Here is a 27,670-nt window from a genome sequence, read left to right as displayed (position 1 = left end):
AACTGCAAAAAGAGGAAGAAGAACACCTCTACAATGTATTCGCCAAAAATGGATACCCCCGCAATTTCATCAACAGATGCCTAAGGGAAAGACAACGGAATGAGGACATGCCACAACCCAAAGGACTAGCCACACTACCATACATCAAAAACATTTCTGAACTGACAACCAGACTACTGCGCCACTAGGACTCATAACAGCACACAAACCAACAGCCACTCTCAGACAACAACTCACCAGGATGAACGACCCGATACCCAGCATGAGCAAAACCAATGTAGTGTACAAACTCCTATGCAAGGACTGCACAAAACACTACATAGGACAAACAGGAAGACAGCTAACGATCCGTATCCATGAATACCAACTAGCCACGAAACGACATGACTAGCTATCCTTAGTAGCCACACACTCAGATGACAAGCAACATGAGTTCGACTGGGACAACACTACTATTATAGGACAAGCCAAACAGAGAACAGCCAGGGAATTCCTAGAGGCATGGCACTCATCCACAGATTCAATCAATAAGCACATCGACCTGGACCCAATATACCGACCACTGCAGCAGACAGCTGGAACTGACAACCGGAAGCGGCAGATACAAATCACTATAAATGCCAGAGGAAACATCACAGAAGCGCTTCACAGGAGGCTCCCAAGCACTGAGGATGTCACCTAGACAGGGGATGAAACGTCTGCAACACAAATTCCCAGCTCGGCGAACAGAACCACAACAGATAGCTGAAGAGATAGTGGAGGTGTTAGTGGTGATCTTTCAGGAATCACTAGAATCAGGAAGGATCCCAGAGGATTGGAAAATCGCTAACATGACACCCTTGTTTAAAACTGAAAATGTGTTGCTGGAAAAGCGCAGCAGGTCAGGCAGCATCCAGGGAACAGGAGAATCGACGTTTCGAGCATAAGCCCTTCCTGAAGAAGGGCTTATGCCCGAAACGTCGATTCTCCTGTTCCCTGGATGCTGCCTGACCTGCTGCGCTTTTCCAGCAACACATTTTCAGCTCTGATCTCCAGCATCTGCAGACCTCACTTTCATCCTTGTTTAAAAAGGGAGTAATGCAAAAGACGGAAATTTACAGACCAATTAGCCTAACCTCGGTTGTGGGTCAGATCCTGGAATCTGTTGTGAAAGACGAGATTTCAGAATACTTGGAAATGTATGGTAAAATAGAACAAAGTCAGCATGGTTTCATCAAGAGGAGGTTATGCCTCACAAATCTGCTAGAATTCTTTGAGGAAGTAATGAGCAGCTTAGACCAAGTAGAGCCAATGGATGTTATCTACCTGGACTTCAAGAAGGTCTTTGACAAGGTGCTGTACAGGAGGCTACTGATTAAGATAAGGGCCCATGGGGTTAGAGACAAGGTGCTAATGTGGATAGAAGTTGGCTGTCTGGCAGGAAGCAGAGAGTGGGGATAAAAGGAAGGCAGCCGGTGACAAATGGTGTTCCGCATGGGTCAGTGTTGTGACCACAACCTTTCACGTTATACACTAACCATCTCGATGAAAGGACTAAGGGCATTTTGGCTAAGTTTGCAGATGATACAAAGGTAGATAGCGGGACAGGTAGCATTGAGGAGGCAGGGAAGCTGTAGAAGAATTTGCACAGGTGTGAAGAGTGGGCAAAGAAGTGGTAGATAGAGTACAACGTGGGAAAGTGTGAGGTTATGCACTTTGGTAGGACGAATAGAGGCATGGTCTATTTTCTAAATGGGAAGAAAATTCAGAAATCTGAAGAGCAAAGAGACTTGGGAGTTTTGGTCTAGGATTCTCTCAAGATAAACTTGCAGGTTGAGTCAGTAGTTAGGAAGGCAAATGCAATTATGGCATTTGTTTTGATAGGACTTGAATATAAATGCAGGGACACACTTCTGAGACTCTATAAAACTCTGATCAGACCACATTTGGTGTATTGTGCACAGTTTTGAGTCTCATACCTCAGGAAAGATGTACAGGCCCTGAAGCATGTTCAGAGGAAGTTCATGAGAATTATCCTAGGAATGAAAAGCTTAACATATGACGAACGTTTGAGGACTTTTGGTCTATACTGGATGAAGTTTAGAAGGATATCGGAAGAGCTAATTGAAACTTACAGAATATTGAATGGCGTGGACCGACCGGATGTTGGGAAGATGTTTCCATTGATAAGAGAGACTAATGCACAGCCTTAGAGTAAAGGGAAGACCTTTTAGAATGGAGATAAGGAGAAAGTTCTTCGGTCAGAGAGTGGTGAACTATGGAATTCATTGCTACAGAAGGCTGTGGAGGCTAGGTTATTGACTGAATTTAAAACTGAGATAGATAGGTTGTTGAGTGTCAAGGGGATCAAGGGTTACGGGGAGAAAACAGGAGAATGGCGATGAGAAACTTGTCAGCCATAATTGAATGGTGGAGCAGACTCGAGCTGAATGGCCTAATTTCTGCTACTATATCTGATGGTCTTATATTTTATATGGTTACCATCTCTCTGCCAAATTCATAACGATGATATTGTCTCTAGAAAGAAATATGAAAGAGATCATTCTGAGGAGACAATGAGATACAAAGAACAAAGAAAATTACAACACAAGAGCACAGGCCCTTCACCCTCCAAGCCTGTGCTGATCCAGATCCTCTATCTAAACTTGTCAGCTATTTTCTAAGGATCTGTATCCCCCTGCTCCCTGCCCATTTATGCCTCTGTCTAGATATATCTTCTATGACGCTATCGTGCCCGCCTCTACCACCTCTGCTGGCAATGCGTTCCGCACACCCATCACCCTCTGCATAAAGAACTTTCCACACATATCTCCCTTAAACTGTTCCCCTCTCACCTTGAACTTGTGACCCCTTGTAATTGAGTCCCCCACTCTAGGAAAAAGCCTCTTGCTATCCACCCTGTCTGTACCTCTCATGATTTTGTAAACCTCAATCAGGTCCTCCCTCAACCTCCATCTTTCTAATGGAAGTAATCGTAATCTACTCAACCTCTCTTCATAGCTAGCGCCCTCCATAACAGGCAACATCCTAGTGAGCCTCCTCTGCACCCTCTCCAAAGCATCCACATCCTTTTGGTAATGAGGTGACCCAGAACTGTATGCAGTGTTCCAAATGTGGCTGAACCAAAGTCCTATACAATTGTAACATGACCTGCCAACTCTTGTACTCAATACCCCATCCGATGAAGGAAAGCATGCCATATGCCTACTTGACGACTTTACTGACTTGTGTGGCCACATTCAGGCAACAATAAACCTGAACACCCAGATCTCTCTATACATCAATATTCCCCGGGCTTTTCCATTTGTCGTATATTTCGCTCTGGAATTGGATCTTCCAAAATGCATCACCTCACATTTGCCCAGATTGAACTTCATCTACCATTCCTCCGCCCAACTCTCCAATCTAACTACATTCTGCTGCATTCTCTGACAGTCCCCTTCACTATCTGCTTCTCCACCAATCTTAGTGTCATCTGCAAACTTGCTAATCAGACCGCCCATATTTTTCTCCAGATCATTAATGTATATCACAAACAACAGTGATCACAACACGGATCCCTGTGGAACACCACTGGTCACAGCTCTTCATTTTGAGAAACTCTCTTCCACTACTACTCTCTGTCCCCTGCTGCCCAGTCAGATCTCTATCCAACTAGCTAGTACATCCTGGACCCCACTTCCTCTATGAGCATCTTATTAAACTCCTTACTGAGATGATGTTGCTATTTCCTTCATGTGTGAATATTGCATATGGACTAATGGAAGCTTACTGTAAACCAATATTCTTTGCCTGTCAGACACCAAAGATTGTTGGGTTATTTCTCAATTTAAGCTTATGGGGGGTTAAATTAGAGTTGAACATTAATTCGGTACTTTTATGATTATCATGTACACATTAAAACATACTTTGCTAAATCCCATGTCATATCTGATTCTTGTGAAATATATTATTTAATGGTTTAATATTAATAGAAATATAGGAACAGAAGAAGTTTATTCAGTTCTTTGAAATTATTCTGCTATTCAATTGGATCATGTCTGATCTGTGCTTTCCCTTACTTGCCTTTGTCCATATTCCTTGATACTCTTACCTGATGAAAATCTATTGATATCGGTCTGAAAATTTCTATTGGGTGGCTTCAACAGCTTATTGGGGGAGACAATTATTTGGGGTTTAGGAGTGCTTCTTGATTTGACTCCTGAATATCCTGGCTCAAATTTTAAGATTGTAATTTTGGAGGCACTAACGATATATTAAAATGTGTCATTTCACATTTCTTTTAAAAATTAATACACCATATGCTAAATTCACCAATGCTATCACGCCAGTTCATTTTGGAGATGAAGTGATGACACCACATCAGTTTTCCCCAAGCTGTGCTCAAACACAGCTGCACACCAGATTTGTGACATCAGTGAATTTACCCTCTTACACAGAGGACTTTTTAGAAACGAAACCTATTATTTTCTAATCAAAAAAGCACATTTCCTTGTTCTATTTTTCATTCTTTCAGGCCTTTATATCATTACCCTGGTGATGTCCATAGGATTTGCAACCCAACTGCGAGCTGCCAGCAGAGCACCATTGCTGTTCAGTCCTGATACCAACATTCAGGTCCTCCTCGATCTTAAGTATAATCTCAGTGCAGAGGGCATTTCCTGCATCACATGCTCAGGTAAAGTCATGGATCAATCATTAACTAGCACCACTTTATAAAAATTCATTCAATACATGTGCATGTCACTGATAGTTCATGCATTTATTCCCCATCACTAATTGCTCTTAAGAAGGTCATGGTGGAAAGGTATCTTGAACTGCATCCTTCCCTGTGGTGGAGGAAATTTGACACAGCAACAATCAAAGAACGCTGATGTATTTCCAAATCAGAATGACAGGTGACTTGGAACCAGTGTTCCTGCCAATTTTATGGAGAGAGAGCAAGCAAACATTTCAAGTCTAGATGACATCTTCATCAGTAGAGTCATCTAGACTCAGAACTTTAGTTTGCTCTCTCTCTATGGATGCTGTCTGAGCCACTGTCATCTCCAGCATTTGTTTTTTTTCAGTAGAGATTTCACCATCAGCAGTAATTTGTTCCCACTAGTTTTGTTTTCTTCCATGCAGACCTCCTGAGGTCTGTACGCGATAATGACAGCCAAATTAACCAGCTTATTCCACAGTATTTATGTGTTGAGTCCATATAAAAGTTGAGGAGAAAGTGAGGTCTGCAGATGCTGGAGATCAGAGATGGAAATGTGTTGCTGGAAAAACGCAGCAGGTCAGGCAGCATCTAGGGAACAGGAGAATCGACGTTTCGGGCATTAGCCCTGAAGAAGGGCTAATGCCCGAAACGTCGATTCTCCTGTTCCCTAGATGCTGCCTGACCTGCTGCGTTTTTCCAGCAACACATTTCCATCTCCATATAAAAGTTGTCAGTCGGTTGTAATCTCAAGGATTTTGATGGAAAATGAGTTAGAGAAATGATCATTTTGTAAACAGATGCTGAGAAGAAATGTTCTCACATGTGCATCTTCAAAGTGAAAGGAAGTTGCAACCATCAATCCCCGTGGGAGCTGCAAGAAACTGAGAGGTCAACCAGCTTGTTGGTAACTTTTGATAGACACATGTCAAAGCAATATGTCCATGACATATCTTGCAAGTAACATACAGGCATCTCGACGAATGCCAGGAGCATTGCTGCAGAAATCCAGAGAATCTCAAAAATAGCAAACTCACCTGGTCCTCTGGTTCTATAGTGCCAAAACTAAGCTCTGAATTTTTCCATTTTAGCATAGCATGGGGTTGGGTCTGTAACTGTGATAATGGTCTATCGCTCATCAAGCTGGCAAACAGCTGTTTCCAATGGTAACAAAAAGCATTTTGAAAACGGGTGGAACCTTTTCTGGAAAACTTTGGAGCCTTCCATTTAACTTGAAGCAGCTGCAAGAAGAAAAGCCAGACCTGAAATAAAGGCAGAAAAAGGTTGCCACATTTGTTTATTTTCAGCACACTTTGCATCTGTAATCTCTAGAAAGAAATATGCCAAATTGCAGTTACTAGTTCTGCAATGCTGAAACAAAAGGCAAACTAAAAATATAAGGGAAAAAGAATAACTTATCCCTGATTTGTCTGCATGTGATTGCTTTCTGTGAATGAGCCAATTTTATATTCTTTCAAAGCCTTTGCAGTTAACCCGAATTTGAGTTTATAATCCCAGAATACAATTGCAGTCAATATACCAAAGTGGCACAAGTCAAAGCCAACCTGCCGTGAAATTGGATCTCAACCTGAAATTCAGAAACTGCTGCTTTAACTTGCACAAAGGAGATGATACATGACAGCATGTAACAGAATATGTCTTATACAGTATTATTAATTCATATCTGAAAAACACTAAATGTATTACCCTATTCAAGGTGCAAGTGAGCAGAGATCAAATTTATCATTAGTTGGTTGGGACTCATCAGATCTGGTTTAGGTTAGATACACACATATTGCTGATGACCACACAAGCTTCAGCATACCATCATTGAAGTTGAACAAATCACAACACACTGTTAATATGTATTGAATATACTGATTGTGTTATATCATATATCTGTTAGTTTTTCTAAATTCTAATGCATGATTTCATCTTTTTAGAGTGGTGCCACCATTATTTTTCAAAACTGCTGTTAATAGTGACTGACATGATTGTTACCTGAGTACAGAAAATTTGGTTTCTATTTACTAAATTAAACAAGTGTTTTATCTTGTCTGAAATATTTCTGATTAATTAAGAACAGAAGTCTGCAGTAATGACAAAATGTTTCTACTTGAAAATGTCAACAGAAAATAGGGTTGAAAGTGGCACCATATTTATAATAAGTAATTTGCTGAAGGTTGAACCTATCAGAAATTTCTCCCCATGGATCATGTAGTAAATGCAAAGTCCAGTCTGGAACAGAGCCACACCAACAATACTCAGTACTTAATAAATGATCCTAGCTAGGATGGCAACTTGAGTGTAATTGATTTGGAAGGTGAGGTAAATGTAAGTTGAGGCTACTACTGCTACTTACTGTGACCCTTTTGGAAATTGTGTGTGTGTGCATGTATGCAGCATGAGTGTGCAGGTTTAAAGTCTAAACCCTTTATCTGTATGTTTGATTATGGACTGAAATGGGAAAAGGACTATCTTAACCACTAAGGATTGTGGGAAGGATTGCTGCACTTTTTTGAAGCTTGTTGTAATTGCTGTTTATGTTTCTTTATTTAGTCAATGGGAAGGTTCAGTTTCAGATGAAAAGGCAATGCTGTGTTAAGGTGTTATGAAGATGTGGGTGAACTATACCTTTAAAGAGAGTTAAAAGCAGCAGAACTACCAGACATAGCACCAAGTGTTCTCAATAAGGTAACAATGTTACACTTGGTCGAACAACTCAATTAACTCGTTGCCTGAAGACAAGAACAAATTCAAATTCGGCCATTCAGTTTAAATTCTACCCTGAAAAATACCAATTTCCAATCAAGTTTGAATTGAGTATATTGACAATCTTAAAAGCCAATAACATAATACAATGCTTTAGGGAGGTATAAGAGCAGGGAAAATTGAACATTTGAGAGGAGAACTGCCAAGCCCCAGCAGCTAACAGACTGTGTGAAAAATAGCTCTCTTAAAAGATATCTTTTTGATCAGTAACCTGTGACACAGAAATTCCTAAAAAGAAGAAAAGAAGACATAGGAAGATCCAAATAGAAGAACTGAAAGCTGCCTGGTTTTTGAGATAAGAAATGTTATTTTGTAAATCTTAATTGGGAGTTTTATCGAACTGGTATTATAGAAGGGAAGGTAAAAGATAGGTTAGAGTAGTGACTTGTTAATAGTTGTTAGTTAATTGTTCTCTGTTATACTTTAAGAAATAAAGTTGTTCATATTTTATTTTAAATAGTTCAAATAGGTAACAAATAGGATAAATCTTTTCTGTGTTGCTGGTTTTAAATTAAGCAGGAGGGAACCGGTATTTGTTAACCATAATGGATGTCTCAACCAGATTTTCAGAGGCAACTACATTACGGAGTATCAAGGCAAAATGAGTAGTAGAGGAGTTAATAGCTTTCTTCACATGGTATGGGCTACCCAGAAAGATTCAGTCAGACCAAGGGTCAAATTTTACTGCGAGGCTGCTTAAGGAGATTATGTATAGCTAACATATACAGCCCTTTAAATCCAGTGCATATCATCCTGAATCCCAGGGAGCTTTAGAAAAGTGGCATCAGACCTTGAAGACCATGTTGAGAGCATACTGTCAGAATTACCCGAATGATTGGGATAAAGGCATCCCATTCATATTGCTTGCCATTAGAGATGCCCCAAACAAATCTACTCAGTTTACTCCCTTTGAGTTAATATTTGGTCATGAAATGAGAGACCCTTTGAAATTGATTAAAGAAAAATTGACAGGACCAAAGTTGGAAATTTCACACTTAGATTATGTATCGGAGGTGAGGGAGCAATTAAACTGAGTAGGTGAGTTAGCTAAACGCCACCTAAAGAGAGCTCAGTATAGAATGAAGCAGTTGGCAGATAAAAGCTCTGAGACTAGGAACATTTTCCTGAGGGGATAGCATGTTAGAACTATTACCAATGGTAGGGTTAGTGGTACTTATCAAATTGAGAAAACATTGAGGCAGGTAAACTATTTAGTAAAGATGCCAGATAGGAAAAAAAAGGTATCGAGTGTGTCATGTGCTCGTGTTCAATCTGTATTATATTAGAGAGAAAGAACTAGAGAAACAGGTGTTAGTTACTGCCCCACAAAGTGAGGAATCAAATCCAGATCTAATCTAATCAAATCAAAATAGATTTAAAAAATGAAGAAGTCCTTTAAAAGTGGGATAGATCAGTAAACTATCTGTCTCAGGAGCATAGAACGTAGTTGAAAGATTTGTTATTGCAGTACAAGGACATATGCTAGAATCAGATGGGGAGGACTAATGCTATTATACATGAAGTAGATATAGGGAATACTGCTCCAATAAAACAACACTCCTGTCGGCTTAATCTTTTCAAAGCCAGACAGGGCCAGAAAGAGGTGAGGCCATGCTCGACGAGAACATCATCAAACCAAGCCAGAGAGTGTGGAGTTCGCCAATCGTCTTAGTTCCCAAACCGGATGGGACTCAGTGATTCTGTGTGGATTATCAGAAAGTCAACACCATTACAAAATCAGACTCATATCCAATTTCTAGATTGGAGGACTGTGTCAAGAAAGTCGGACAAGCCAGTTACATCACTAAGTTGGACTTAATGCGTGGTTACTGGCAGGTACCTTTGTCAGAAATGGCAAAGAAATTTCTGCATTTGTAACCCCAAATGAGCTACATCAGTTCAAAGTAATGCCTTTGGAATGTAGAACGGACCCGCCACATTCCAAAGACTCATGAACAGACTTGTGGCTGGGTTAACAAACTGTGCGTCTATTTGAACGATGCAGTGATCTTTAATACGTCCTGGAAAGATCACATGGTACAGTTGGCAGAGCTCTTTGAACGACTATGAAAAGCAAAACTGGTGATAAATTTAAATAAAACAGAATTTTCGAAAGCAGAGGTGACGTTCTTGGGACATAACATCGGTCATGGAAGGTTGACCTCATGGAACGTAAAGACAAAGGCATCGAGGAATTTCTATGACCAACCTCGAAAAAAGAGGTGCTTCGATTCTTAGGACTCAGCGGATTCTATTGAAACTTTGTTCTAAACTTCAGCAGTGTTGTGGCATTGTTAACCAATTTGCTGAAGAAGAACACAAAATTTCTGTGGACAGAACCATGCCAGGAAGCATTCGACCATTTGAAATTGATACTAAGCACCAAACCAGTTTTAGTTACACCAATCTTTTCAAAACCTTTTAAAGTCGCCATCGATGCTAGTGACATTGAAGTTGGAGCTGTACTCCTACAGGAAGATGAAGATGGGATTGTACTGCCTGTTAGTTACTTTTTGAAGAAGATCAACATCCACCAGAGGAAATACTCCATAATCGAAAAATAACTATTGAGTTTGGTACTGGCCTTACAATATTTTAATATGTATGTCACGAACAATGTGTTGGAGATAGTTGTGTACACTGACCACAACCTGTTTATATTCTTAGAAAGCTTTGAAGACAAGAATATGAGACTATTTTGTTGGAGTCTTATGTTTCAGACTCTTAATTTAAAAATCGTACTTGTTGCGGGTTGGAAAAATGTAATTGCAAATGCATTATCATGGATTTAACTGACAGTGTTTAGATGAGATTTGTCTTTATTTAATGTTATATATATGTACAGGTATATGGGAAGAGGTTAAGGTAAACTTATCTTAAGGTTATCTGTATATTAGGGTAATGCGTTTTAAAAGTAGAGAAAAAATATGAAGCCATCTTTTCATTGCGATGGTTCATTTTCTTTCTTAATGGGGGCATTTATAAAGATGTGGGTGAACTATACCTTTTAAGTGCATTAAAAGCAGCAGAACTACCGGACACAGCACCGAGTGTTTTCTATAAGGTAGCGATGTAACACTTGGTTGAACAATTCGATTAGCTCATTACCTAGAGACAAAAACAAATTCAAATGCAGCCAATCAGTTTAAATTTTACCCTGAAAAATACCAACCTCCAATCCAGTTTGAATTGAGTATATTGACAATCTTAAAAGCCAAAGACACAATCTGATGCTTTGGGAGTATAAGACCACGGAAAATTGAACAGGTGAGAGGAGAACTGCCAAGCCCTAGTAGGTAACAGACTGCGTGAAAAATAGCTTTCTTAAAAAGTACGTTTTCGATCAGTAAAATGTGATGCAGAAATTCCTAAAAAGAAGAAAAGATGACACAGGAAGATCCAAATAGAAGAACGAAACTACCTGGTTTTGAGATAAAAAGTGTTGTTTTGTAAATCTTAATTGGGAGTTTGATTGGATTGATATTATAGAAGGGAAGATAAAAGATAGGTTATGGTAAGGACTTGTGAATAGTTGTTAGTTAATTATTCTCTGTTATACTTTAAGAAATAAAGTTAATTTTTACTTGGCCAAATTCTTGGCCACTCAAATTTGTACAGATTACTGCATGGGATGAATCTTTTCTGTGTTGCTGGTTTTAAATTAAGCAGGAGGGTTTACCCTGTGTCATAACAAAAGTAAGATTCAGCTGGCAACAAATAGCTGATTGGTCTTTGAAGTTGAGACCCGTTGTTGATGACCTAAAGCCTGAAGAAAGCCAGTGTATTTTCCCTCGCCAGTTGGTCTAAGCTGTTCCTTTCAACAAAAATGTCAGAGACTTTATAAGTTTTGAATCATTCACTCTGTGTCTTCTGTATCCAGTGCTGTTGGATAAGGAGGGAGTAATTTCTGTTGCATTCTTCCCATGGACATACACATCATTAATTGAGTTTTTGGACTTGTGCATGCAGTTGATACTGTGGAACTAAATCTGGGGAAAAGACAGCATCTGTAGAACAGGATAGATTGGAAAAAGGAGATACTTTCAGAAGAAGAAGTGATCCAAACAATTTAACCTTTTCATTGTTTCTAGATAAAAACTAATATCTGAGCCACATCCAATTTTGCAAAACTTAAGTACGTAAGTTTACAAGTTTCAGTTCAACTCATCGAAAGAACTTATGATAAAATCCTATCAATATAAAAGTTATAATTTCTCATTCCATTTTAATTTTAAGCTCCCTAATACCAAGGAGCATTTGAAAAGAGAAAACAAAGCAAATTTATGGGTGATGTGTTATATGGCAAAGGAATGTGAAAAGTTATAATTGGAGAGACCATTGGGTGTGAAGTTGAAGGTCAGAAGGAGTATTATTAAATGCAACTCTTGAAACTAGACTGTGTAATGTGAGTAATCATCATACCATACTATTTACATAAATTTCTGATAGCAATATTTAGAAGGATTTAACCTGTTTAAAAATAAAATAACTGTGATATTTGTAGGGAGAAGGATTCTGCAACTACTTTTCCTTGCTTGACTGGATTGAATGCATAATCGGTTACGGTGGCAGTGGAACAATTGCTAGGGAGTCTTAACAAGAAGAGGCTTTTCTCTTACGATGAAGTTTACTACATGAACGCAATTAGTTACATGTCACATTAGCTACTTCAGTACAGTTGTGAAGTCTATCGAGAAACATAAATTACACATCTGTCGTATTTGCGCTTAGTAGCCATTCTCTAATACTCCCATTCAAAATTGTATGAGATTTTCAGATTGGGTGAAAAGTAATGCAATCTGCAACTTTAACCCTTTCAAAACCATCACCTTATACAACATTATCCTGTTCCAAATAAATAAGCACAGTGTTTCTCTGACAAAGTATTGTTCATGAGATAACGTCAATATTTTTAGACAAATGTTTCAGGAAGTTTGCAAACAGGATCCCAGAAACAATAAAACGGGGATGACTGATGGAAGAATTAAATTTTTCTCTTATCTGCAGCTGGGGAGCTCCTTGATCCTTGAAGAGATGTTGCAGAAAATCTTACTTCAAACTGCTGTCAGACAGGGTGTTCATTTGGCATCTCGTCAGCCAGTACTGCCTCAGTGCTGCACTGCAGTGCCAGACTTGATAATGTGCTCAAGCCTAACTGCAGATTGAATGCACAATCTGCTGGTCCAGAGGTGGAGTGCTATCAGTCAGCTGAGCTGACACTTATACTTGATTACAATAGATGTTGTGGAATTTCATAAGTGTTTTAACGTGTTTGTTAGTAGTTTGTCTCACTGTACACTTTCGATGAGCACCAGCCTCAACTTTGTCTAAAATGCATGACACGTTTGATCATTTCTCCAGTACACTTTATTTTGTATTTGTATGTTTGTCTCTTATGAATGTGTTGTTGAGATTGTGCAAATGTGATTTTAGTGTAGCTATCGACTCTGATGCTTCCAGACTTCTGATTAAATTCAGCCTCTGGAAGTGAAGCTGTTTTCCTAATGCATTGCAACCCAGAATTTATACATAATAAAACCATGGCAAACAGCCTGAGAGTGAGCGATGAACAGAATATGTCACCTCAATCTTTATTTTATGTAAATTACTTTCCCTGTGCAGTATATACAATAGCACTAGAAAGATTCTGAGAGAGAATTGAAATGAGGTATGAAGTGTGTAAATAAAACAAATCAGAGCACATCTCTCTATTATTGGAGCTGTTCTTTCAAGGACTATACTCCTGTGGGAATTAGTGAAACCGGCCCAAATTTTGTAATTGGTGAATCATGCAAAAACATGATTTTCCTAAACACAGCTAACAATATTGGGCATTTTATTATTTTCTTTTTTCTAAGCTTTAAAATGAAATAACATAATCAAGCTAAACAGCTGCAAAACAAAGAAGTCTTGCTGTTGTTGAAAGAGAACTTTGAAGGAACTCATTACGTGATACTGATGCTCCAGTTCAGACATGTGATTTTTTTACTCTCCAGAGCACGACCTGAGAATTTCCCAACTTCTGCAGCCTGTCCTCCAGTTGTAATATTCCTTACTCTTCTGGGAATGCTCCAGTGAAGTAAAAGTTGCATGTGGAGAGTTGCAACAACAGAAAATAGATTGAGTGAATCAGGCAGCATTGCAACTGATAGTTTTTACGAGGAGTCTTTAGATCTCAGAAGCAATCAGATTTCTTGTCATATACATGTGCAAAATCACTGTGCCTTGAAACATTATATTAGTAAATTTTTAGTTAATATGTTGACTGGAAATTTCTTTAACTGAAAGTTAGAGGGTTACAAGCGACATGGGCTCTGGGGAGATCAGTGGTAGAATCATGCGATAGGTCTGGCGAGGCCTGCCAAGACATATAGAGCACCTTGTACACGTTTGATAGGCAGCGTGCTGAGTTTCTCACAAAGCAATAGTGAGTTGTCAGTTAAAGAGGATTATTGCTCATTGAATGCATTGTTAATGGCCAACTCACCCCCATTAATATTTGGTTTCCTATCTTATCAAATACACCAAAGAAACTAAATGTTGAGAAATCTCAACATGGGAATTGGAGCAGAAACTGGTGACTTTAGCTCAATGTTTGCTCCGTTGACACGGGGCATCAACATCTCAGGGCACCCTCCATGGATGCTGGCCAAATGCATCCCATATCCACAATCTCTAAGAACCCTCAAGGCATATCTCTGATCAACTTACAGGATGCTCCTGCAATTCTACCTTATGCTATCCAATCAATAATCATTGTAATGCTACAGCAAAAACACCATGAGCTCAGGGATACACAACAAGATAATGGAATGTGCCAGGCTGCATCTTAGGTCTCTTCACTTTCTTTCGTAGAGCTTGCTCATTCTGGGCCTGGATGGTCATAGAATCATACTACATAGTAGAGGCTCCTTGACACATCAAGTCTGTACTACCAAATGTATGCTACTATCTACACTAGTTGAACTTTCCTGCATTAAGCTCATAAATTTGAAAATTCATAGCATTCCTGCCTTGCATTTCTTACCATACCTTTGTGCACTTTTACTTCAGCCAGAGATACCAGGTTTATGTTATTTCTGTCTTGTGCCATTTAGCACAGGCACGAAGGTAGGAAGTTTGTCATGAACTGTCAACAGGCCTTGAAAGATGAGGAGTATGGCTTTCACTTCGCAACCCCAGGGACAATGAGTCAAGGGCAGCACTCTTATACCAGTCCAGAGATTTGGACATGGTCGCTCAGCTGCTCAAGACAGGTCAGAGCCAAGATGCTCTCTGAATAAGAGATGGGAGCCAAATGTCAGGCAGCCCACTTTAATTTCCTTATTGGAAACTGGGTTTATCCTAGAAATAGAGAGACAGGAATTACAAGAGACTGACAGAGCTGTTACTGTACAGGCAGGTAAGGAGGTTTCCTGTGTAAGTGAGTAGGCAGAGCTGAGTGCATGCAAGGTTAGTGCTGTCAGGGTCTGAGAAGACAGTGTGTGAGGGGAGATGTTGCATACATTCATGAGTACTAGAGCATGATCTTTGGTGGGAGTGTGATACAGGACTAAACATGGAGTAACTTTGAGATATAAGAAAGAAGGTGATGGCACTGAAGCTAGCAAAGTTAAGAAGGATATTGGATTCTACCTACTGGATATTCCTCCAGTTGAGATAGGTGTAACCTGTGTGACAACCTCTGACCAGGCTGGCATGGTCTGGTGTTGTGGCCTCATCTGGTCTGTGAGAAGAGGAAGTGCTACCAGTACACCACCCTGTACAGCATGACCTCCAGTTCCACAAAGCATAACACCAATTTTTCCTATCTGCTATACCCAAGGCAAATGTCAGGAGCCATGCAGGATAGCTCTGGATTTACATTTCTTGGCTGGCTGTACAACAGGGTTTTAAAGATGGCACAGCTGCAAAGAATGCTGATTAATTCCAGTTTTCTGGGCAGTGGTTGTTCTGGAAACAGAACCTGGTAAGATGAAGCTGGAACCAATAGCAGGAACATCATTGGGGTGGGCAGGTAGTCAATGAATCGAGTTTGATAAGATGGAGCAAGAAAACACACTGGGTGTCATGGTGAAAAATCCTCCAAAAAATTGACACAACTCATACTTAGCCAAACAAAGTAAGCTTTGTTTAAAAAAAACTATCTTTTTCTGTAATAAATGCTTTTTTCTTTCAGTCACTAGTCTTTCAGTGGCTAGTATAATGCATTCAAAGAAGTGCAGGTTCATAGCTCCTTGAAAGTAGAGTCGCAGGTAGATAGGATAGTGAAGAAGGCATTTGGTATGCTTTCCTTTATTGGCCAGAGTATTGAGTACAGGAGTTGGAAGGTCACATTGCGGCTATGCAGAACAGCGGTTAGGCCACTTTTGGAATATTGTGTGCAATTCTGGTCTCCTTCCAATCTGAAGAATGTTGTGAGACTTGAAAGGGTTCAGAAAAGATTTACAAGGATGTTGCTAGGGTTGGAGGATTTGAGCTATAGGAAGAGATTGAATAGGCTAGAGCTGTTTTCCCTGGAGGGTCAAAGGCTGAGAGGTGACCTTGTAGAGGTTTATAAAATCATGAGGGGCATGGATAGGGTAAATAGACAAGGTCTTTTCCTTGGGGTCGGGGAGTCCAGAACGAGAGGGCATTGGTTTAGGGTGAGAGGAGAAAGATATAACAGAGACCTAAGGGGCAACTTTTTCACACAGAGGGTGGTCCGTGTATTGAATGAGCTGCCAGAGGAAGTGGTGGGGGCCAGTACAATTGCAACATTTAAAAGGCATCTGGATGGGTATATGAATAGAAAGGTTTTGGAGGGACATGGGCTGCTTGCTAGCATGTGGGACTAGATTGAGTTGGGAAATCTGGTTGGGTTGGACGAGTTGGACCGAAGGGTCTGTTTTCATGCTGTACATCTCTATGACTCTAAGTCTGGCAGTATTTGTATAGATCTTGGGAGCATGTCAGTATTTACAGAGGTCCCCAGGAATGAATCTATATTTTCATGAAACTCTCAACCACTTCCGTCAGCCATATCCATTCCCCTTCCTCAATTTAACTTGGGTTCAAGCCAGAATTAACTTAATTGAATGAGCAGCCTGCAGAAGTATGGCAGGAGTCAATTCATGAACCTTTTTGAAATGAGGTTGGTGATCTAATTTTGGATGACCTGTGCATTTCATGGAGCATATGATACCATTATACTGCTGTTTTATGCTCCAGTAAAGGAGCTATACACAATTTCCAACTCCTGGTGTATTGTCCTTCCTTTGCTTCCATCATTAATGGCAGAACCTGCAACCGTGTCAGTCCCTTCTCAAATCCGTTTTTGTTTGCTGTTCATCTTCAAACCTTCAAAAACTTTTGGTGTGGTTTAGGGCCCTAATGTCAGTGCCCAGCCCAAACTTGCCAGCACTGAGATAGGTATTGAGATAGTGCCAAAAGTGACATTCTAATTGACCACTTCCACTATTACTGTTCTGTTAAACAGATAGTCAGATTCTCAATTGTGTTAGCTCAATCAGAAGCCTACGTCTTGGCCAGGAGGTCTGGGTTTAAATCCCACATGCTGTTGCAAGTCCAAGTGTTGAATGGAAAATATCGAAAAGTAAACCCTGTTGGGGCCTTCAGTATATAAATTGACTCCACGGAGTTGGCAGCCAATCCACAGCTCAGTGGGAAATATCGCCAGGAGGAGGAAAATGGGAGAATCCATGGTAACACCCTTGCTTCCCATTTATTACCTCTTGACATGATGCCTATCGTGGTGCAATGGGAGTACCCCGCTCTCTGAGCCAGGAGACCAAGACTCAAGTCCATCTGTACCAGAATTGTGCAATTGCACCACTGAACAGGTTGATGAAAAATATCACACCTCTCTACATGTAATGCTGCCTCGACAGGACTAGGAAAATTCAGCCATTGGAGCAATCTAAGACTTTGCCCACACAGATTTTTGCTTCTTAATCTTTCCAACTTTTAAAGATCCTCAGGATGTTCATATTGTGACCAGACGGGCCTCTCAAAGCGATTGACTTAAGGAAAAAAAGGACAATAAATGAAGCATGCTGGGAAATTGAGACAAGCCTTGGCCAAAAGTAACTGTGATCAGAGACTCTGAAATAAACAAGCTGCAGAATCCAGACAGGCTGCACCTACAGACAGATAGTATACAACTGACACAGCAGCTGCAAACAATAGTCCTGAGTGCCATTCCCAGGACAATCGGAAACGTTGAGTTGTTTACCAGACACAGGGGCACCTCGCACCTTTAGCTACCTGACCTATGTCCTCCCAACACCTCCAGGAATGGATGCCCAAGGACTACCTGCCATTGACATGTCAACACATGATTGGATCCAATCGATCAGAGTAATCAAGCTCTGATTTATCTATTGGTGGACATCGAAGACTGTCTCAAAAGAGAGCGAAGACTTCTAAGTATAATAATGCTACAACACCACCCTCAGGAGCAGTAATTCAAGACCAACTACCAAGAAGAGAAGACATCCCAGAGACCACTGGGAGAAAGCCAGATGACCATCACCATGTGGATCAAGATCAAGATTTGTGTGGTGGTGTATAATGATCCAGAGCTAAGTTAAGGCATAAGATATTTAGTTACATTTATAGTGTAAATTGTTAGTTTGTAGAGTATTTTGTTATTATAATATTAATAATGTTAAATAAATAAACATTATGGTTTACTATTGTTAAGAGTCAACTTGCAGCTTCTTTGTCACATATGAGTTAAACACACTGCGGCAGGCACAACAATTATGCAAATACAAGCTGTAGATTAGAATACTGTGATCAGTTTTGGTCCCTGTATCTGAGGAAGGATGTGTTGGCCTTGCAGAGGGTTCAGCATTGATTTACAAGAGTGATCTATGGAATGAAGGCTTTATCATACAACGGGCTGTTGAGGACTCTGGATCTGTACTCAATGGAGTTTAGAAGGAGGGGTAACTCATTAAGACTTACAGAATATTGAGAGGTCTGAATAAAGTGGACATGGGGAAGAGTTTTCAGCTAGGAAGAGAGACTAGAGTCTGAGATAACAGAGAGTTTTATGGTCTTAATTATTTTATTTATATTTATGTGACTTCTCTCATCATAATTTTGTAAAGCATTGTATAATGTTATATAAGCAGCTGAATAGAATGTTCACAATTTAACTGCTTGTTAAAATGCCCTGTAAGATATTACTTATAACTGTTCATTTTGTATCTTTCACTATTCCTTGTTATTTCCTAGCTCAGTTTAAATATTCTTCTTGATAGACCAGTACTTCATCTGGAATAAAAACCCAATATGCCAAAACTCAAGAACTGATATTCATCATTGAATTATTCGGTCTCTCTCTGCTACAAGTTGCTGTCCAGCCCAAAGCCTAGAAAAACAATGTAGTCACAGGTCTTTATCATTACTAGCATGACTGTACAGGGTAGATTCATTCTCCCAGCCCCTTGTAAAAAGTATCCTGTTACGTTGGGTTTTTTACAACTGGATCAAGAATTCTCAGTATGGAGGGGATTTCTAATGTGACTGCAAACTACTGGTATGTAAATTAGTGTAGCAATTGTTATTTTATTAATGGATCCTTCTAATATGTGATTGTTATAACATGTTTTCATTCTTGCCTTTGCATCAAAATGTTTGTAGGTTAAATTTCAGAACTGTGTAGCTTGTTACCCTGGTGTAATACACTTAACTCTGCATTGTCAGATGAAGGATTAACCCAATAGCTGTTTTTAATGTCATCTCCATGTAGATCCGAGTAGATATTGAAGATCTCATAGTATTCTCCAAACATTGTCTAAAAGTTAACCACCTGCTCATTTATTTCATTGTGGGGCAATCCTATTACAGCTTGGCTGCCATGTCTTCCTATAAAATTCTCACTGCACATCAGGCCCTTGCATTGTTTGGCTGGAAGTACCTAACTCGTTCTTTAAGGTCTGATTAAAATGAATATAAGAAGACCCATGTGCTTTAATATAAAGCAAATTTAATAGGTAAATCTATTTAGATACATACAAACTAATGAGAGAATCTATTAGCAAAACTGCATTAGACATATTCACCTTAGGACAATTGCTGACACTCAGAGCTCTATCACAGTTTCCACGGCACTGGTTTTCAAACCCCAGCCCAATGAGGAAGATCCAAGGAGAGGGACGGAATCCCTGATATTAATAAGCAAGTCCAGGTGGCCTCACATAGACAGCACAAGCAAACGGTTTCCACCGACCCTCAAGATCAGGCAGTCTCCCTCAGTCAGAACATGCTGTTTTTGCATTAGTCCTGTTTTTCATGTACTTTTCCACTTTACTTCAATTGCTACTTCAATTTATATAAATGATTTGGATGTGAACATAGGAGATATAGTTAGTAAGTTTGCAGATGACACCAAAATTGGAGGTGTAGTGGATAGCGAAGAAGATTACCTTAGAGTACAATGGGATCTTGATCAAATGGGCCAAGGAGTGGCAGATGGAGTTTAAATTAGGTGAATGCAAGATGTTGCGTTTTGGAAAAGTAAATCATAGCAGGAACTTATACACTTAATGGTAAGGTCCTAGGAAGTGTTGCTGAACAAAGAGACCTTGGAGTGCAGGTTCATAGTTCCTTGAAAGTAGAGTTGCAGGAAGATAGGATAGTGAAGAAGGCATTTGGTATGCTTGCCTTTATTGGTCAGAGTATTGAAACAGGACTTGGGAGGTCATGTTGCGTCTGTACAGGGTGTTGGTTAGGCCACTTTTGGAATATTGTGTGCAATTCTGGTCTCCCTCCTACTGGAAGGATGTTGTGAAACTTGAAAGGGTTCAGAAAAAATTTACAAGGATTTTGCCGGGTTGAAGGATTTGAGCTATAGGGAGAGACTTAATAAGCTGAGGCTGCTTTCCCTGGAACATTGGAGGCTGAGAGGTGACCTTCTAGAGGTTTATAAAATCATGAGGGCATGGATAGGATAAATAGATAAGGTCTTTTTCCCTGGGGTAGCGGAGTACAGAACTAGAGGCATAGGTTTAGGGTGAGATGAGAAAGATATAAAGGAGACCTAAGGGGCAACTTTTTCACACAGATGGTGGTGCATGCTTGGAATGGACTGCCAGAGGAAGTATTGGAGGCTGGTACAATTGCAGCATTTAAAAGGCATCCGGATGAGCATATGAATAGGAAGGGTTTAGAGGGACATAGGCCAAGTGCTGACAAATGGACTAGATTAAGTTAGATTATCTGGTCGGCATGACAAGTTGGACTGAAGGATCTGTTTCCATGCTGTACATCTCTATGACTCTATATTCATTGTCATGTTCTGTTAATACTTAACAATGAACTCTTAATTGTTTGGTTTGAAGATATTATCTTTGAGCCTAAAATTACAATCATGGTAAATAGGTATCTAGTATTTGAGGACAAAGAAGTTTGAAAGGGTTTTGCCTGTAGGATATGGGGCCATCTGAGTACATGTGTTCATATGGGTCTATAATAGGCCGTCGGAGTGGGTGAGCATAAGGTGATACGAGTTGGGATAGATTAAGACATGGGCAAGACCTTTGAGCTTGACTTACAAATGGTTCGGTAATCCAGACATGAAACGTTGTTTAGATTGCAGCTAGATTACAAGTGTCAGTTCTGGAATCCACATTATAGGAGGGATGTGATAGAATAAGAGAAGGTGCTGAGGAGGTTAACCAGGTTGTCGCCTAGGCTGGAGAGTTTCAGTTATAAAGAAAGATTGGACATATTGGGATATTATCCTTAAAGCAGATGAGAGTAAGAGGGGACTGGATTAAGATGTATAAAATAATGAGGGGCAAATAAAGGGGAGATAGGAAGAAACTTTTTTCGCCTTGATGGAGGGATCAATGACCAGGTGGTATAGATTTAAGGTAAGGGCAGAAGGTTTGGAGGAAATGGGAGGAAAACCTTTATCACCCAGAAGATGGTGCCCCTGTAAAAGGAGGGATGTGCTGGCATTGAAACGGGTCCAGAGGAGGCTTACATGAATGATCACAGGTTGAATGGCTTGTCATATGAGGAGCAGTTGAGGACTCTGGGTCTATACTCAGAGTTTAGAAGGATGAGGGGAGATCTGATTGAAATTTACAGAATACTGAGAGGCCTGAATCGAGTCGACATGGAGAAGGCTTTCCAACAGTTGGACAGACTCGTACCTGCTGGCACAACCTCAGAGTGCCTTGCCTTTAGAACTGAGATGAGGAGGAATTTCTTCAGCCAGAGAGTGGTTAATCTGTGGAAATCATTGCTGCAGCAGGCTGTGGAAGCCAAGTCATTGAGTGTATTTAAAACAGAGATAGATAGAAAGTTTATTGATTGGAAAGGGGATCAAGAGTTACAGGGAGAAGGCAAAAGAATGAGGTTGAAAAACATATTACCTGAACAAGGCACAAGCAAGGAAAGTGATGGACACACACCACTTACCTCGATAAATGCAGATCCAACAACATTCAAGAGGCTTGACACCTTTCAAAGACTGAGCAAGCCACTTGATTGGCACTACATACACAAAAATCCACTCACTCCATCATTGATGCTCAGTAGCAGTGTTATGTATCTACAAGATACACTGCAGACATTCACCAGGTTTCTTTAGACTGCACCTTCCCAACTGACGAAGACTTCCACCTAGAAGGAGAAGTGCATAGGCACATAAGAACACCACCAGCTGCAAGTTATCCTCTAAGCCACTCACCATCCTGACTTAGAAATGTATTCTCATTCTTTCAATGTCACTGGGTCAAAGTCTCAGAAATCCCTCCCTAATGATATTATGGTCATACCTAGAGAGAGAAATATCATTTCACCCAATAGAGGATTACAACCTTACTAACATTGTAACAAATTCTGCATTTCAGGTTGCGTAGATTGTTTGAAAAGATAGATCCCAAACTCTAAAAGTATAGGATTTTATTGTTGGAATCTTTTCAGAAATTTCTTATTCTTCCTGGAAACTAAGTGGAGTAAGAGGTAGAGAGAAATGTAGAAACAAGCATATTTTAGTGACACAGGATGAAGATACACTCGACTGATGATCACTGAGAGTCAGAAGTGAATTGTTTCTGACAGTTTCACATTACAGCTGTTCATGGTTGAAAACCATCTCCAGTGCAATCCAGGCCATTCATGATTCCTAATTTAGACTTCAAATATTCATGACTGAAAACAAAGAAGATGGAAATGTCTCTTGATGTTATCTAGAAGCATTTCACCTTTGAATTGAAATTGTATTCCTGAAGTTAAAAGAAGAACCCAGAAATGCAATTAACCTGTGACATCTGCCATATAAACTTCGAGTACAATATTGCTAGCAAGATGGAAGTTAAGAAGAGTTTTGTTGCTTTCTTAGAATTTTTTATTATGTTTATTCATTGAGGTGGAGGTTGTTTTCAATGGGAAACAAATCCTTTTTTATTTCCAGTGCTGCTGGTAACATCATCAATTTCTATTCATTCTGCCCAGTCTCAGAAGTGTATTTTTGACTGACACCTGAGACCCTCCAAGTGAGATCGTTAAACTATAAGGCAATGGTCATGATAACTGATCACAAAGTTCCACATTTGAATTCATCATTATAACATTTGTACTCTTTACTACTATTGATAACAGAAGTAAAATTAAGCAAAATTTTCAACTTTTCTAACAATGGTCTTACAAACATTGAAATACAAGATGTCCTACAGAAAGAGGTTCATATAAACTTCATTAGAAGTGTAATTCGAAACTCAGATCAGTCAGTTCTATACTGATGTATCTCTGAACCCCATTGCAGACTGTACTGATAGGAATGAGGTTAGCCAGTGGATCTCGTTGAGTATGAGTTCCCTGATTAGAACTGTTAACCTGGGCTAATCAGGGAGGGTTAACTATCGAATCCTGACTGACAGATATAATCAGGAGTCGCAGGGAGGGTCCTCATTTTAGGGACTGGTTCTAAGCTAGCTGGTCAGAGTCCATGTACTGTACACATGCACATAAAGGGTGAATTGGTGTCAGGATACCAGCATCCAAAGATGTATTTCACAGATTGTCTATTACATCTTCATAGACCATGGTCAGCCTGAATTTCCATTGTGGTCTGTCGCATGAACTGTAATGAACATTGTATTTTAAAGTTTGCAAAAATGACTTGTTTTATAACTTTCTATCATATACACTGTTCATACTTTAAGTACTATACTCACAATTAGTGGTAATACAACATCTGACCTTTAAAAGTCCTGTAGTTGCCTTCCCTCTAACTTAATAGATAATGAGCTGAATAAGATTTTTAACATGTAGCCAACCTTCCCATCATTGCATTATCCAGCCAGTAAACTGTTCCTTTTTCAATTGATGCATTTGGCCAAACTCAGATCTTTCAGCATGCAACTAATATAGAAATACTTAAATTTATTCAATATACAGTTGGAAAAATTCAAGTGCAAAATGTCAAGAAGATAGCATTCAAATTATTGTATTTTATTTCCTTAGTTTAAAAATGTGTAATGACAGATTCTGATATAATACTTGTAAAAGGTTAGTTTTTAACATATGAGTTCAGTTTTTTTATGCAAGTGAAAAGCTGCTAATATAACAGTGAAGCTGTCAGATGATTGTAAAATCCCAATCGGTTCACCAATGTCATTTTGAGTAGGAAATCTGGTATCCCTACCTAATCTGGCCTTATCTGTGTCTCTAGTTCCAATCAAGTTGATTCTTAATTATTGCTGTAAGATGGTCTGCCAAGTTATTCAGTTACACCAAGCTACTAGAAGATTGTTCTCTACTTTATTATCAGGCCAAATAGCTGTGGTGCCAGATGGGATGGTAACACCCAAGATGAATGCTTAAATTGAAAATACTTTGTATTTTTATGTTTTAATTTAAAATAATATTTTATTTCATCTAGTGATGAAAGGTGAACAATTTGCAGCATTTATCACAACTGCATGTGCAAGTGGTGTGAAATTGCGTTACTTTATGTCTCCCCATATAAAGCATTCACAGCAATCTTTTTGAAAGGATTATGCTTCCTCAGAATAGCTGTTTTGGCAGTTATGTTGCATAGTTTACATCGTTGCAATAACGTTGCATTGTTGTAATTTTTAACTGTAATTTTTAACAAATATCTTCCATAATGCATGTGCTCAGATGAGATGATACTGGCTTTCCGAGGCCCTCAGCAGTTTATCATTATATGTTTTGAAGTCATTGAAGAGCGACTCTGGTATTCTGAATAGAACTTTCTTACTAAAGATAGCACCCACATTGAATTACTTGGGAAACTAGATGTACAGTACAACTTTGATTTACCGAACACCAATTATCTGAATTTTGGATTATCTGAACAAGATCTCAAGGTCCTATAAAAATGGCATTAGGAAACTTGGCAATCAGTTATCAATTAAATGGCATTATGGTGTGCCGGATAACCGAGGCACGTTCGGATAATTGGCACTCATAAGTTACCACTTGTTTACGATCAGATCAGTTATCCAAATGATCAGTTATCCGAACACAATATTCCCGGCCCGTCTCGTTCAGATAATCAAGGTTGTACTGTATTTGGATTTGCATGTATTGATAATGAACACAAATAAGGGCTAAATTCCCAATTACCATATGTGTCAGTGCCCTTTTGAAATTCTAACTTCTTTCCGATTTGAGCTACTCTCAGGTCCACATCCTTCTATCAAGCTGGTTTTAACCTTCCTAAACAGCACTAATAAGTATCCCTGCCCAGGAAATCAGTCGCAATCCTGTTAAGGCGTAACCTTTCCAGCTTGTCAAGTCTCAACTACCTCAGAGCTCACCTTAATGCCTTTAAAACCTGATGCCTTCCTCCTATACCAATTCTATAGCCACATGTTCAATCGATCAATCTTCCTATTCCTTTCCTCACGAGCATGTGGCACTGGGAGTAATCTTGAGATTACTGCTCTTGAGATCCTGTTTTGTTTTAAATTTCCTTCATAACTTCTTAGGCTCTGCTTTCAGCTCTTCATTTCTCTTCAAGTTATTGGTACCAATGTGTACCAAGATTCTGGCTGTTCACCTTTCCCCAGCAGGATATAAATCCATGATTCCAGTCACCACTAAGTTTCAAAGCCTAGAGCTCAAACTTGTGAGGATAATGATTTTTCCTGCCGATATGCTCATCTGGGATACATGGAACATTTATGACTAGCCACATAAAGGAGAATATACATTCCATTTCTCTCAACTGATCTGCCCTCCTGTCACTTAAAAAAACCTCTTTGTTACAATCACAATAAGTAGAATAATTCACCAGTTATTCACCACCAGTTATTCTTCCCGGACTCTTCATGTACGGTGCTGAACTCCTCCTGGCTCTCTGTCCCTTTTTTTTAAGCTGTTGCTCTCCTTAAGTGACAGGGTTAGAAAAAGAAAGGTGTGTATATCACCAGGGGTAAACTCAAAGTCAATGTTAGTTAGACCTACCTTGACTTGGCACTGAATCCCAACTCTCCCTTCCCTAGACTTTCCCTCTCTAATGCTGTTTCTTAAGCAAGATAGCAAAAAATATTTAATTCTTTAGCCTTGCTGCTTGGCATTTTTAAGTGCCCATTTTTATTAATGACTCATTTTTTAAATTATCTGTTTAATACTTATTCTTGTTCATTGTTGGCCAAGACTTGTCTTTCTGCAATTTGCCCCCATTTACCAAGTGAGAGAAATATTGAAATCTGGCCCCATGTGAAAAGTTTGACAACTCTGATCTATAGTATTGACAACTGCAAGAAAAGTTAGCAGTTTTCTGCATACTTATATCAGTGTACAAACTAATATGTGGTGTGCTGTCTCGTACCATTTAAAATCAATATTGTAATTACTTATTGGGATTCATAGAATCCCTTCAGCTCAACAAGTCCACACCAAACCCTTCAAAGAGTAACCCAGCTCAACAAGTCCACACCAAACCCTCCAAGAGACCTATTCCCCTACCGTATATTTACCCCTGACTAATGCACTTAACCAATGCATCCCTGAACACCAAGAGCAATTTAATATGGCCAATTCACCTAACCTGCACAATTTTGGATTGTGGGAGGAAACCTACAGGGAGAATGTGCAAACTCCACACAGACAGTTGCCCAAGGTTGGAATTGAACCCAGGTCCCTGGTGCTGTGAGGCAGCAGTGCTGACCACTAAGCCACTGTGCCACCCCTCAGATTGTGTAAATAAAGATTGCTTCTGCGTATAAAGCCTTAGCAATATTACACATAATGCTTTCTGCAGCTGAATGACAGAGATATTCTGACGGTGTATACTGTACTCTGTTTTTGTCAAGACCAACACAAATACATTAGAGGAAACATTCCCGTCCTCCAGATACATATTTGCTCCAAAAAGAAGTACACAGTTGGAATAATTTAACTTTTTTCCTCTTATAAACCACGCCTAATATATTCTGTATAAATCAAATGTTATACTTCGAGATATTACAATATAAAAGTCTCATTTTTAAACCACTTATAAAGTTTGCATTAATTTGTTAATGCATCTTGAGTTTTATTTTGTGCAGATTGATGGTTTATTAGGTTTAAAGCTACAGTATTCATGCATGTTTCTGTGCATCACTTTGCAGCTGCATCCTCTAATTGATGATGGAAATCAAATAATAGTTTAACGTACCTATTGCTTTTGCTCAGTCTGTCACTAAACTAGAGGGCATTTATGGACATTAATTTAAAACCATCAACAGAGAATAAAAGGTGAGAATACAAGAAATTCTTCCATACAAATGGTTGTTAGGGCATTGAATGCCCTAATAGAAAAGGCAGTGGAATTGGACCAATAACAATATTAAAAAAAATTGATAAATATTTGAAAAGGAAATAGTGAAAGGAAATTATTAGGTAAATAGGTATTTTCAAAAAATGACACAAGAACAATGGGGCATATAAATGTCTTCTATATCATGGATCAGTTAATGCTGAGATACTAGTGGCAGCTTTTTTTTTGTTTGTAATAACTAAACCTGAGGCACCATAGAGGAACTAGATTCCAATCCTAAGCATTCCTGTTCAAGGAGCCTGTGGGTATGTGGCCATTTTCACTTCACAAAAATTAGCCTAATATCCACCCTAGATATTGAATTTAGATAAAACTAATCATGATACTTTTACTAATACTTGCTGGATGTGTTTGTTTTACTATGTGAGTAAACCAATATG

The 27,670-nt window shown here is 39.3% G+C and overlaps 1 protein-coding gene across 4 annotated transcripts in view; it reads left to right on the top strand.

The window, feature by feature from the left end:
• disp3 (dispatched RND transporter family member 3) overlaps window positions 1-27,670 on the top strand; it is a 492,208-nt gene that overhangs the window by 407,867 nt on the left and 56,671 nt on the right. For 3 of the 4 annotated variants that reach the window (XM_043675594.1, XM_043675595.1, XM_043675593.1), the window contains one exon: window positions 4,517-4,678. The exons of the other annotated variant lie outside the window; for it this stretch is intronic. In XM_043675594.1, the coding sequence (XP_043531529.1) occupies window positions 4,517-4,678 (162 nt within the window). The remainder of the gene's footprint in view (window positions 1-4,516; window positions 4,679-27,670) is intronic. 4 annotated transcript variants of the gene reach the window in all.

This window comes from Chiloscyllium plagiosum, chromosome 34 (genome assembly GCF_004010195.1).
Source record: "Chiloscyllium plagiosum isolate BGI_BamShark_2017 chromosome 34, ASM401019v2, whole genome shotgun sequence".
Classification (NCBI taxonomy): domain Eukaryota; kingdom Metazoa; phylum Chordata; class Chondrichthyes; order Orectolobiformes; family Hemiscylliidae; genus Chiloscyllium; species Chiloscyllium plagiosum.
Note: the sequence above shows the minus strand (reverse complement) of the source record. Positions and strands in the feature narration are given on the sequence as shown.